This window comes from Lepidochelys kempii, chromosome 4, assembly GCF_965140265.1.
Source record: "Lepidochelys kempii isolate rLepKem1 chromosome 4, rLepKem1.hap2, whole genome shotgun sequence".
In the NCBI taxonomy this organism is placed as follows: Eukaryota; Metazoa; Chordata; order Testudines; family Cheloniidae; genus Lepidochelys; species Lepidochelys kempii.
This window is the reverse complement of record NC_133259.1, coordinates 32,444,943-32,457,045: the sequence shown is the minus strand read 5'-3', so window position 1 is coordinate 32,457,045 and position 12,103 is coordinate 32,444,943. Positions and strand designations below refer to the sequence as shown.

General features: G+C 41.5%; 1 protein-coding gene across 2 annotated transcripts in view; it reads left to right on the top strand.

Moving 5' to 3' along the window:
* The first annotated feature begins 770 nt into the window (after nt 1–770).
* CFI (complement factor I) overlaps nt 771–12,103 on the top strand; it is a 30,072-nt gene continuing 18,739 nt past the window's right edge. For both annotated transcript variants that reach the window (XM_073340887.1, XM_073340886.1), the window contains exons 1-5: nt 771–904; nt 2,382–2,670; nt 3,344–3,497; nt 9,096–9,271; nt 10,374–10,481. In XM_073340887.1, coding sequence (XP_073196988.1) covers nt 842–904; nt 2,382–2,670; nt 3,344–3,497; nt 9,096–9,271; nt 10,374–10,481 — 790 coding nt within the window. In that variant the 5' untranslated portion in view covers nt 771–841. The remainder of the gene's footprint in view (nt 905–2,381; nt 2,671–3,343; nt 3,498–9,095; nt 9,272–10,373; nt 10,482–12,103) is intronic.

The following is a 12,103-nucleotide window of genomic DNA, read 5'->3' as shown; positions in this document are numbered from 1 at the left end:
TCTGAGATTGTTTCAGCTAGCTCCTTAAGTACCCTAGAGTGAATTTTGTCAGGCCCTGCTGATTTGAATACATCTGACTTATCTAAATACTCTTTAACCTGTTATCTGATGATCAAGCCTGTCTTTTTGTCTGACTACCAAGGTGTTATTTAAATAAAGAGAGTATAAGTGTGTGTGTGTGTATAATTCTGTTGTTTGCAGTTTTTTGGAATTGGGGTAACTTGTGCTAGAGGATAGCCTTTCTCTGGTTTTGTTTTCATTCTGGTGTTCCTAGGAACTGACACTCCCATAATAAACCACACAATATACACAGACCTTTCACTTGCCAAGCGGTTGAGTAACATGTACTGAGCATAATCTTGAAATATTAAATTACAGTACTCAGTACATCCTGGTGTTCCTGCTTTTTGTCTGTTTTGCTCCAGGATAACTCAAAGGAGGAACATACGTAAACAGCTAACAACTAGTGTAGAAGCAATGGAAGCAGCCTGAGCATTTCAATGGTATTCTTTGGCAAAAGTCAGCAGTGGAACCAATGATTGTGAGTTAGGGCATGGAAAAGTAAACTCCTAATGGGATCCTCTTTTTAATCATTTACTTTAAAGACTTTACTTTTGTTATCTTGTATTACAGTTACGGTAAAAAACGTTAGATTGAGGCAGGATCCTTACTGAAGAGTTCAAAATTATCTGTAAATCTGGAGGTTCTTGCACTTTATTTCTAAACAACCTTTTTAAATATTTTACTAATGGTTAAAAATTAATCACAGACAAATACCTAAGCCTAAAAAGAATCAGACACAGAGAAGTTCTTCTAGCTAGACAGAGAAAAAGTCTTCATCATGAAAGTATTACTAGTTCTCTTGGTTTTTTCATGCTCCTTCTTTTGTATTTGTGGATTTCAGGTAAGAATTTATTTTAAATAAGGTGATTCCTCTGCAAGTTTTTCTTCAATAATAACTGGTGAAAATATCTTATTTTTAAATGTTTTCCTGTAATGGTACTGATGCAATTATTTTAATCCAAACTTGAATACTTGAAATGTGACATGCATTTTTATTTAATGTAATTACTGTAATTGGGAATGTATGTCAGAAGGCTTCTGAAAAAGGGGGTTTAGAGAAAAATTACTGCAATTATAGTCCCAGGCCCCGTCCTGCAAGGAGTTCTGAAGGGGCCCAGGGGTCTGCCTACCCTGATTCAGTTGCAGAATTGGGACCCTAGCGAATCAAATCCTGCAGTCCATTTATACTCAGGCAAAATGTACAGTGGAGTAATGGGAGTTATGCCAGAATAAGGACTGCAGGATCTGGCTCTTAGTTTGGGCTGTACATTTAGAGGCATAATTAGTTTAACTGAATTAATTACTGGCCTCAGAATAGCAGGAAGTATGTAATACGATTACAAAACAGGGTAAAGTTTTTGGATGAAATCCTGACCCCTCTGAAGTCAACAACAAAACACTCATCAGCTTCAATGGGGCCAGGATTTCACTCTTAGTACTAAAAAGAAAAGGAGTACTTGTGGCACCTTAGAGACTAACAAATTTATTTGAGCATAAGCTTTCATGAGCTGCTTTAGACTTGAGTTGTATTGATTTAATGGACACATTCAAGGTTGATAGTCCCTTTGGTTTATCTTTTTTTCTATATGCAAATTCCATGCATGCAACTTTTATGCTTCAACGTTCTTTTTTCTTAAATAATAAGCCAATAAAAGCACTTTGTTTGTGATGACATCAGGGGGTTTGCATTTTCAAGTTTCCAAGGGGATGTTATAAATAATTGTCACTTCAGTTGACCTAAACCAAATCAACAAGTTAAGTGTAGATTCATGTTTCTTTCTTTATTGTTTGGTTACCTGTGGCTCTTTAAAAATATTTGCAAGTTACTTTTAAAATTAAACAAGAGTAGGCCAGTAAAAACATCTGTTTCCAAGCATCCAGCTGCAGACTTTTTAATTACAATTTACTGTAAATCCCACTGCCTACAACACCAGTATTTGAGTTTGTTTAAAAAATCTATAATCTGTTGTGCTGAAAAGTCAAGGACTGTTGGAAGCAAATCAGAGAGCGCAGAGCTCATCCTGCATGAAACATCCAAAAAGAAAGAGAAGAGGGATAATCAAATCCTAGAAAAATAAGAAATAAGAAAGGTGGAGTGACCAAGGATACTACTGCAAAAACCTGAAGTGAAACACTTCATTGTTGCACACAGAAGACAGTAAAAATACAAGGAATAAGCTAGTGATGGGACTGATCTAACGCCCAATTGGAATCAATGAAGGGACTTCCCAATGTTTTCAGTTGGCATTGGACTGGGCCCTATATATCGGCTGATTTGCTACTTAATCTTATTTGATTTTTTATTTCCTGTCTTGCAGCACAGAGCCTCTGAAGGTGAAGAGCAAGTTCAGCAAGAGACGTTCCTGATAAAAGAATGCTTAAATAATCAGTACACACATAACTCTTGTAAGAAAGTTTTCTGTCACCCATGGCAGAGATGTGTTGGAGGAAGTTGTATTTGCAAGCTTCCCTACCAATGCCCAAAGAATACCACTTCGGTTTGTTCTACCAATGGAAGGACATTCAAAAATTATTGTCAGCTAAAGACCTATGAATGCCAGCACCCGCAAGAGAAGTTTCTGAGTAAAGCAAAGTGTGGGCCTTCAGGTATTGAAATATCCTTTTCCAAAACTGTATCAGTCACTGTTAGGTGGATGGTGAATGCTCAACTCTTTATTCTCAGAGAGCCTGGTCATTTATTTGTAAATGTTTAATTGTAAAATGTGAAGCGGCAAAAGAAAAGTAATTGAAATGAGGCAGTATTTATTGATACTCATAAAAAAATCAAATAATTGATAGACCTACCTACCTACATGCACTTCTGTTCCTGGCAGCCCAGTCCTGCTTCCACTGTAGACAATTGGAGCTTTATTATTAATTTAGTGGGAGCAGGATCTGACCCTTGGCCCAAAGTGTCAGGGCTGTGTTATCAGAAGTCCCATAATTTTGGTATTTCATAGATAATAATAAGAGCCAGCATTTTTATGGAAAGTTTTCTCCATAGATCTCAAAGCACTTTACAAAGGTGGGAAACTTTATCCCCATTTTACTGAAAGGAGAAACTGCGATATATTGAGATGAAGTGACTGGCCCAAGATCACAAAGTCAGTCAGCAGAAGAGTAAGAAATAGTACCCAGGCCCTTGATTCCCAATCTAGTGCCCTATCCACTGATGCATTTCCCATCCATATGAATGTTATTTATCTACAAGTTCTAAAATAATGACGTATTTGTTGCTGTGGTTGTCTACATCTGATACACTCTTGCAATTTTTTTTTAGAAAAATTTGAAGTTTCTTTGGACTATGCAGATTCACAATCAGAGGGTCTTATTCAAGTAAAGCATGGGAATCATACTGAGAAGTTATTTATATGTAACAGTGAGTGGAGTATGAATGAAGCAAATGTTGTCTGCAGACATCTTGGTTTTAAAATGTAAGTTTTTTTTGTGTGGGGGGGTGTTCATTTAGATAATCACAATGTTTATGAAAATGCACTCCTGCTTACTTGTGGCCCACCTGTGGACAATTATGTGATTGGGCAGCCATGGAGAGTGTATCTACTGTAATCTTCTCATAAAGACTATGTAATTCGTCATTTGAGAGTAAAAGCCAAGAGATTTCTATCCTGATAATCTAGTATATTATCAATAATTGTTACACACTTTATATTCAAATCATAAGCATTTTTATTTAAAATACCATTAACTGCAGGCGAGATTGGGAATTTTCTCTCAGCCCTATCTTAGGGACAATTTGCAGATCTGCCACCCCAGAAAGAGCTCTGGGAAATAATTGTAACTCAGAGAGGAAATAATTTACTGTAGCCCTTTACAGGACACAGCTTACTTCTCCCACACCTGCCAGCTATCATAGAATCATAGAATATCAGGGTTGGAAGGGACCTCAGGAGGTCATCTAGTCCAACCCCCTGCGCAAAGCAGGACCAATCCCCAACTAAATCATCCCAGCCTAGGCTTTGTCAAGCCTGACCTTAAAAACTTCTAAGGAAGGAGATTCCACCACCTCCCTAGGTAACGCATTCCAGTGTTTCACCACCCTCCTCGTGAAAAAGTTTTCCCTAATATCCAACCTAAACCTCCCCCACTGCAACTTGAGACCATTATTCCTTGTTCTGTCATCTGCTACCACTGAGAACAGTCTAGAGCCATCCTCTTTGGAACCCCCTTTCAGGTAGTTGAAAGCAGCTATCAAATCCCCCCTCATTCTTCTCTTCCGCAGACTAAACAATCCCAGTTCATTCAGCCTCTCCTCATAAGTCATGTGTTCCAGTCCCCTCATCATTTTTGTTGCCCTCCGCTGGACATTTTCCAATTTTTCCAGATCCTTCTTGTAGTGTGGGGCCCAAAACTGGACACAGTACTCCAGATGAGGCCTCACCAATGTAGAATAGAGGGGAACGATCACGTCCCTCGATTTGCTGGCAGTGCCCCCTACTTATACATCCCAAAATGCCATTGGCCTTCTTAGCAACAACGGCACACTGTTGACTCATATCCAGCTTCTCGTCCACTGTAACCCCTAGGTCCTTTTCTGCAGAACTGCTGCCTAGCCACTCAGTCCCTAGTCTGTAGCGGTGCATGGGATTCTTCCATGCTAAGTGCAGGACTCTGCACTTGTCCTTGTTGAACCTCATCAGATTTCTTTTGGCCCAATCCTCTAATTTGTCTAGGTCCCTCTGTATCCTATCCCTACCCTCCAGCATATCTACCTCTCCTCCCAGTTTAGTGTCATCTGCAAACTTGCTGAGGATGCAATCCACACCATCCTCCAGATCATTTATGAAGATATTGAACAAAACTGGCCCCAGGACTGACCCTTGGGGCACTCCACTTGATACCGGCTGCCAACTAGACATGGAGCCATTGATCACTACCCATTGAGCCTGACAATCTATCCACCTTATAGTCCATTCATCCAGCCCATACTTCTTTAACTTGCTGGCAAGAATATTGTGGGAGACCATGTCAAAAGCTTTTCTAAAGTCAAGGAACAACACGTCCACTGCTTTTCCCTCATCCACAGAGCCAGTTATCTTGTCATAGAAGGCAATTAGATTAGTCAGGCATGATGTGCCCTTGGTGAATCCATGCTGACTGTTCCTGATCACTTTCCTCTCCTCTAAGTGCTTCAGAATTGATTCCTTGAGGACCTGCTCCATGATTTTTCCAGGGACTGAGGTGAGGCTGACTGGCCTGTAGTTCCCAGGATCCTCCTTCTTCCCTTTTTTAAAGATGGGCACTACATTAACCTTTTTCCAGTCGTCCAGGACTTCCCCCGATCATCATGAGTTTTCAAAGATAATGGCCAATGGTTCTGCAATCACATCCGCCAACTCCTTTAGCACTCTTGGATGCAGCGCATCCGGCCCCATGAACTTGTGCTCGTCCAGCTTTTCTAAATAGTCCCGAACCACTTCTTTCTCTACAGAGGGCTGGTCACCTCCTCCCTGTGCTGTGCTGCCCAGTGCAGTAGTCTGAGAGCTGACCTTGTTCGTGAAGACAGAGGCAAAAAAAGCATTGAGTACATTAGCTTTTTCCACATCCTCTGTCACTAGGTTGCCTCCCTTATTCAGTAAGGGGCCCACACTTTCCTTGACTTTCTTCTTGTTGCTAACATACCTGAAGAAGCCCTTCTTGTTACTCTTAACATCTCTTGCTAGCTGCAACTGCAGGTGTGATTTGGCCTTCCTCATTTCACTCCTGCATGCCCAAGCAATATTTTTATCCTCTTCCCTGGTCATTTGTCCATTCATCCACTTCTTTTTTGTGTTTAAGATCAGCAAGGATTTCACTGTTAAGCCAAGCTCGTCGCCTGCCATATTTACTGTTCTTTCTACACATTGGGATGGTTTGTCCCTGTAACCTCAATAAGGTTTCTTTAAAATACAGCCAGCTCTCCTGGGCTCCTTTCCCCCTCATGTTATTCTCCCAGGGGATCCTGCCCATCACTTCCCTGAGGTTGTCAAAGTCTCTTTTCTGAAGTCCAGTGTCTGTATTCTGCTGCTCTCCTTTCTTCCCTGTGTCAGGATCCTGAACTCAACCATCTCATGGTCACTGCCTCCCAGGTTCCCATCCACTTTTGCTTCCCCTACTAATTCTTCCCGGTTTGTGAGCAGCAGGTCAAGAAGAGCTCTGACCCTAGTTGGTTCCTCCAGCACTTGCACCAGGAAATTGTCCCCTACACTTTCCAAAAACTTCCTGGATTGTCTGTGCACCGCTGTATTGCTCTCCCAGCAGAAATCAGGGTGACTGAAGTCTCCCATGAGAACCAGGGCCTGCGAGCTAGTAACTTCCGTAACTTGCCGGAAGAAAGCCTCATCCACCTCATCCCCCTGATACGGTGGTCTATAGCAGACTCCCACCATGACATCACCCTTGTTGCTCACACTTCTAAACTTAATCCAGAGACTCTCAGGTTTTTCTGCAATTTCACACTTGAGCTCTGAGCAGTCATAGTACTCCCTTACATACAATGCAACTCCCCCACCTTTTCTGCCCTGCCTGTCCTTCCTGAACAGTTTATATCCATCCATGACAGTACTCCAGTCATGTGAGTTATCCCACCAAGTCTCTGTTATTCCAATCACATCATAATTCCTTGACTGTGCCAGGACTTCCAGTTCTCCCTGCTTGTTTCCCAGGCTTCTTACATTTGTGTATAGGCACTTGAGATAACTCGCTGATTGTCCCTCTTTCTCAGTATGAGGCAGGAGCCCTCCCCTCTCGCGTGCTCCTGCTCGTATCCCACTTCCCCACTTACCTCAGGGCTTTGGTCTCCTTACCCCGGGGAACCTAGTTTAAAGCCCTCCTCACTAGGTTAGCCAGCCTGCTTGCAAAGATGCTCTTCCCTCTCTTCGTTAGGTGGAGCCCATCTCTGCCTAGCACTCCTCCTTCTTGGAACACCATCCCATGGTCAAAGAATCCAAAGCCTTCTCTCTGACACCACCTGCGTAGCCATTCGTTGACTTCCACAATTCAATGGTCTCTACCCAGGCCTTTTCCTTCCATGGGGAGGATGGACGAGAACACCACTTGCACCTCAAACTCCTTTATCCTTTTTCCCAGAGCCACGTAGTTTGCAGTGATCTGCTCAGGGTCATTCTTAGCAGTATAATTGGTGGAGAAGCAGGAAGTAGTAGGTAGCAGGAAGGTAGTGATCCGAGGGCTTGATGAGTCTCGGCAGTCTCTCCATCACATCGTGAATCCTAGCTCCTGGCAAGCAGCAGACTTCTCGGTTTTCCCGGTCGGAGCAGCAGATAGATGACTCAGTCCCCCTGAGGAGAGAGTTCCCGACCACCACCACCCACCTCCTTCTCTTGGGAGCGGTGGTCGTGGAACCCCCAACCCTAGGACAGTGCATCTCATGCCTTCCAATCAGCAGAGTCTCCTTCTGTTCCTTTCCCTCAGATGTATCATCTAGTCCACTCTCCGCATTAGTACCTGTGGAGAGAACATGAAAATGGTTACTTACCTGTATCTGCGTTGCTGGTACATGGACGCTCCCCTTTCTTCTTCTGGAGGTCACATGCTGCCAAATTTCTTCACCGTCCTCCTGTCCCCACAGTGCAGCCTGCTCTGAATCTTCAGAATGTTGTGTCTGTAGAAGCATATCCTGACATCTGTCCAGGAAATCTACAGTTTCTCTTATGCAACACAGGGTTGATACCTGTTGCTCCAGATCTTGAACCTTCTCTTCCAATATGGAGACCAGCTTGCACTTTGTACAGACAAAGTCACTTCTGTCCTGTGGAAGAAAGACAAATATGCCACATCCAGTGCAGGTCACAACAGCTGAACACTCCCCTATATGACCAGCTGTGCTCCACTGGTCAAAATTTTGGGGGCTGGAGCCAAGCCTCCACCCACTCTCTGCCCTCTCCTCCACCACCACGCAGCCCACTTTGTCACAGGGCAAAGGAGCAGCTCTACAGAGCTTGTTTTCCACTCTGTGCAAAGGAGCAGCTCTACAGAGCTTGTTTTCCATTCTGTGCCCAGACTCATGATCTGGGTTATCCAGGCAGAGACACGTAAGGGGCCAGCCTTATTCTCCTGTACTCCCTTACATGGTCACGTAGGGCCAAGTGACAATCTAAACATGTGTGAGGGCTGGACATCTTGCTGGAGTGCCCCACACCGTCCCTATGAGACTGGGGTTTAATTCCCAGCCCTGGTCTTTAACTCTTCAGACAGCACGGGCTGAGCCTTGTGCAGAGACAGAGCGTTCAGTCCTAGATGGGGCTTACATGCCTGACCTAGCCATGGCAAGACTCTCTGGTTCCTTATTTACTTGATGCAGATTTCTTGCATGATGATAGGGCACTAATAAAGTAAAAATAAGGATACAAATCAGATGACTAAGGTAGTCTAATTTGGAACAAGAACAAAGTTGCAGGATGTTTTTAAAGACATATTTGTTGTTGCAGTTCTGATGGTCAGGAAGATTAGACAATTTGGAGGAACTCTGGCAGTTACTAAGGTTTACAACTTATTCTTATTAAGGGCGTGATCCAGCAATGTCCTCAGCACCATAAACCTGTGATGACTTTAATGGTAATTGAGGGTGCTTAGCATCATGCAGGATGGTCCTAAAATTCTGCATCATTAGAACCCACCCACAAATAAAGGTCTGATCTTACACGTTGTTCCACATGAGCAGACCCCTGTGGCCTTGCAGAGACCCAGATATTTAGGTGCCTAACTTCCACTAGACACGTAAATATTCTTCAGGATCTGGCCCTACTGACTTTGATGGAGCTGCACACAGGCACACTGTGAGGAAAAATTTGCAGGATGAGGGCCTCATTTTGTTTCCAAAAAACTCATGCAGTGTGACCTAGTACCTTTTTGTGTTGTCAGGAGTTGATGTGTGTTAATTTTTCCCAGCTATGTCGTAAACACCTTTACCTTCATGGTACAGGAGGAAAATCAAGTCACTGCTACACAGTAACTGATATGGATAATTCTCTGTGCAAGGATAATATATTTTGATTTTTTTATTTGCATCTTCATAGAGGAGCTGAATATCACAAAAAGACCTTCCAAGTCCCAGAATCTGCCTTAACTTCATCTCAATGTCTTCATGCTACTTGCAGAGGGCTAGAGACTAGCCTGGCAGAATGTACTTTAATCGAGAGCCGAAATAGTAATGAGGATTTTGCTAGTGTCGTGTGCCATAAAGAAGATAAAGGTTGGTAAAATATGTGTCTTTTTTTAAACACTCTACTTAGGGTTCTTCAGTTTAATCACTGCATCCAATTAGGAAGTTGCATTATAACCTATCAAGTATGGTACCACAGGCACCGCCCCTTCTAACTGTAGTCACATTTTATAGTCTTTAAAATAATTTTCAGCCTTTAGTTAGTTCAACAAGGAAAATAATTCATCTTCTTTCACAAAATATTCTGAGTAAAATTTCACAAAAGAAAACATAGCAAAATGTTGTGCCTGCAACTCCCTTCCCCCTCCAAGCCTAACGAAGGCCCTGAAGCTGAAGAAATGTTTCTTAAAATCCTTCTCTTGGGGAAACTTGTGCCATCTCTAGTAAGTTCTGTCTTTCCCTGATCAGCTGGAGGGGTGGCCAGTGGCATCCTTTTAGCCATCGCTCTGTACAGGATGACTATGTCATGCAATTCAGAACATTGAAGAATCCAGTAGCCTGGTACCAGCCAAGAGCCTGATTGTGTGAATTGCTAGTGCTTCTGCCAAGTGCTCAGCACCTTGCAGCATTGGTCCCAATTTAATTCCTGCACTGGTGTAAACTAAACCAGGTGTTTGCTTAAAACATTTCATAGTTTTGTATTCTATGTGATGAAATTGACAATAATTGGGCTTTCTTTGGCTGCTCTAGTATCATCAGTGGGAGATGCAGCTGGTCAAAAGAGAGATACAGATAGAGGTTCTCTGTCTTTGACCCAATGGCAAAAGCAAGAGTGTAGAGGCACCTAAAATATGATAAATATCCTTCCAGAAGAAGAGTGTACACCACATTACTCACGTGCACCACCTAGCAGTGGGTCTGAAATGGCATCTCCATCTTAGTCCTTAACAAAGAGAAATGCAGATCCCCTTTGCCAAGTTGCTGGAAGTTGGATGGGGAAAAGAAAAGGCCATGTTGAGGGTCTGATGCAAAGTCCATTGAAATAAATGAAAAGATTCCTGGGCTTTGGATCAGGCCCTAAGAAGGCTGTGACCCAAGTGTTGCAAAAATAAAATAAACAAAATTTTTCCTTGTATGTTTCTGATGATGTAGAAAGTTAAATAAGAACTTTATTTTTCTTCCTGCTTTGCAGAATGTTCAAACGAATTCCCTTGTGTCAATGGGAAATGCATTCCTTTGACTGAAACCTGTAATGGAATCAATGACTGCGGAGACCTAAGTGATGAATTGTGTTGTAAAGGTAATAGTAATTCTCCCTTCTAAACTGTCTCATAGTTATGGACAGTAATACAGTAGAAAACTTTCAAACAATTCTTAAAGTTATAAGGCACTATCAGTACATTTCAATTCCGTTGAGGAAAAGGTCTTTCAACTTTCTAAGGTGACAATACTACAGCTTCCTTATAGTTACGCAAGAAATGTTAGGCACCAGTTAACTTCTTGAATCATGTGGATGATCTGTCAGTATTAGGACAAAGAGAATAAAGATTTTTAGGAAGCAGGCAAACTTTAATATAAAGGTTTACTATTTAATATAAAGAGTCACAGACCAAGGAAAAAGTGTGGCTAGTTGGACTGAAAATGGATTATTAGAGATGGACAAATAATAAATAATTCAACAAGTTTACATCTTTTTTCTGTGAGCAAATTGTCCGTAAAGCCAATTAATATTTTTTTTAAGTTATTACTTATAAAAAATTACTCACAGAATAATATCTTTGCCTGGAGCTTGTTCCTGAGCAGTCACTATGGTCAAATATTTAAAATTCCATCTGTTTTGACTGGAAACAAAGACAGGCCATGTGATCTGACTGAATGAACATACTTTTAGAAATTGGATTTCAGATGCCAGAACTCATGATTACAAGTTCAATATTATCTTTCCCCAAATAATGTTGATTTTGTTGTTTTGGTGATTGTTCCTGCCAGTAAATTCATTTGCATGAATATTCTCGGAAAGTGAACAAAAAAGAGGTTCAAACACAGTCAAAAGGTAATTTTTTAATAAAAATCTAACATATATACATGGATTTTTAAAAGTATTTGCCAGTCTTAGTTATTACTTTTTACTTTTATCATTGCACCCAAAGTGTGCCTACTAATAGTAAGACGTGTGAAGGTAAGGTCCCTGTCCTGACATTCTTGCAATGTACATAACATTTGTGAGGAAAGTGTAGATAAAAATTAGATTTTTCGGAGTGTCAAACAAAATCTCACCTTTTCACATGGTATTTAGATTATATTCACAATACTGAAATCAAGTTTCTAAATTTCAAAGATGATGCTAAACTATGGGAACCTGAGGAACAGACCTCCTGACCCCAAAGCTTGTGCATGAAAGGATTTACTCCAAGAAGTGCTTGTTCATGTGACTAGTGCTGTTTTTCATCAGTCTGGCCCTGATCCAAAGCCTACTGATATCAAATGCACTCTTCCCCAAGCCTTATACTGGCATTAAGGAGCCATCAACTTTTCCATTAAATAAAAAATCCCTGAATATAGATTTACATGGGAGAATATAAAGTAAGTCAAGAAAACCTGGCAAACCATTGGCTTTGCCCTTCAAAATGTATCACATTTTTGTGCTAATAGAGCAGAAAGTCAGTTACCTGAATTTATAGGAATGTATCACCCAATAGAGGAGTGCCTGACTGTAATTAAGGGCCATGGTCAACATTTTCACAGTACAAGCCTAAAGTTCAGTTCCTAATCCTATATTTAGGCACTTCCCAGTAGGATTTTCAAAAGCATTGCAGTCAATAGAACTTGTGCTCCTAAATCATATAGGTGCCTAAATATGGGTTTAGAATGCTAACTTTTAGGCTCCTACTTTTGAAAATGTTGGCCCTAGTCTTGGGAAAT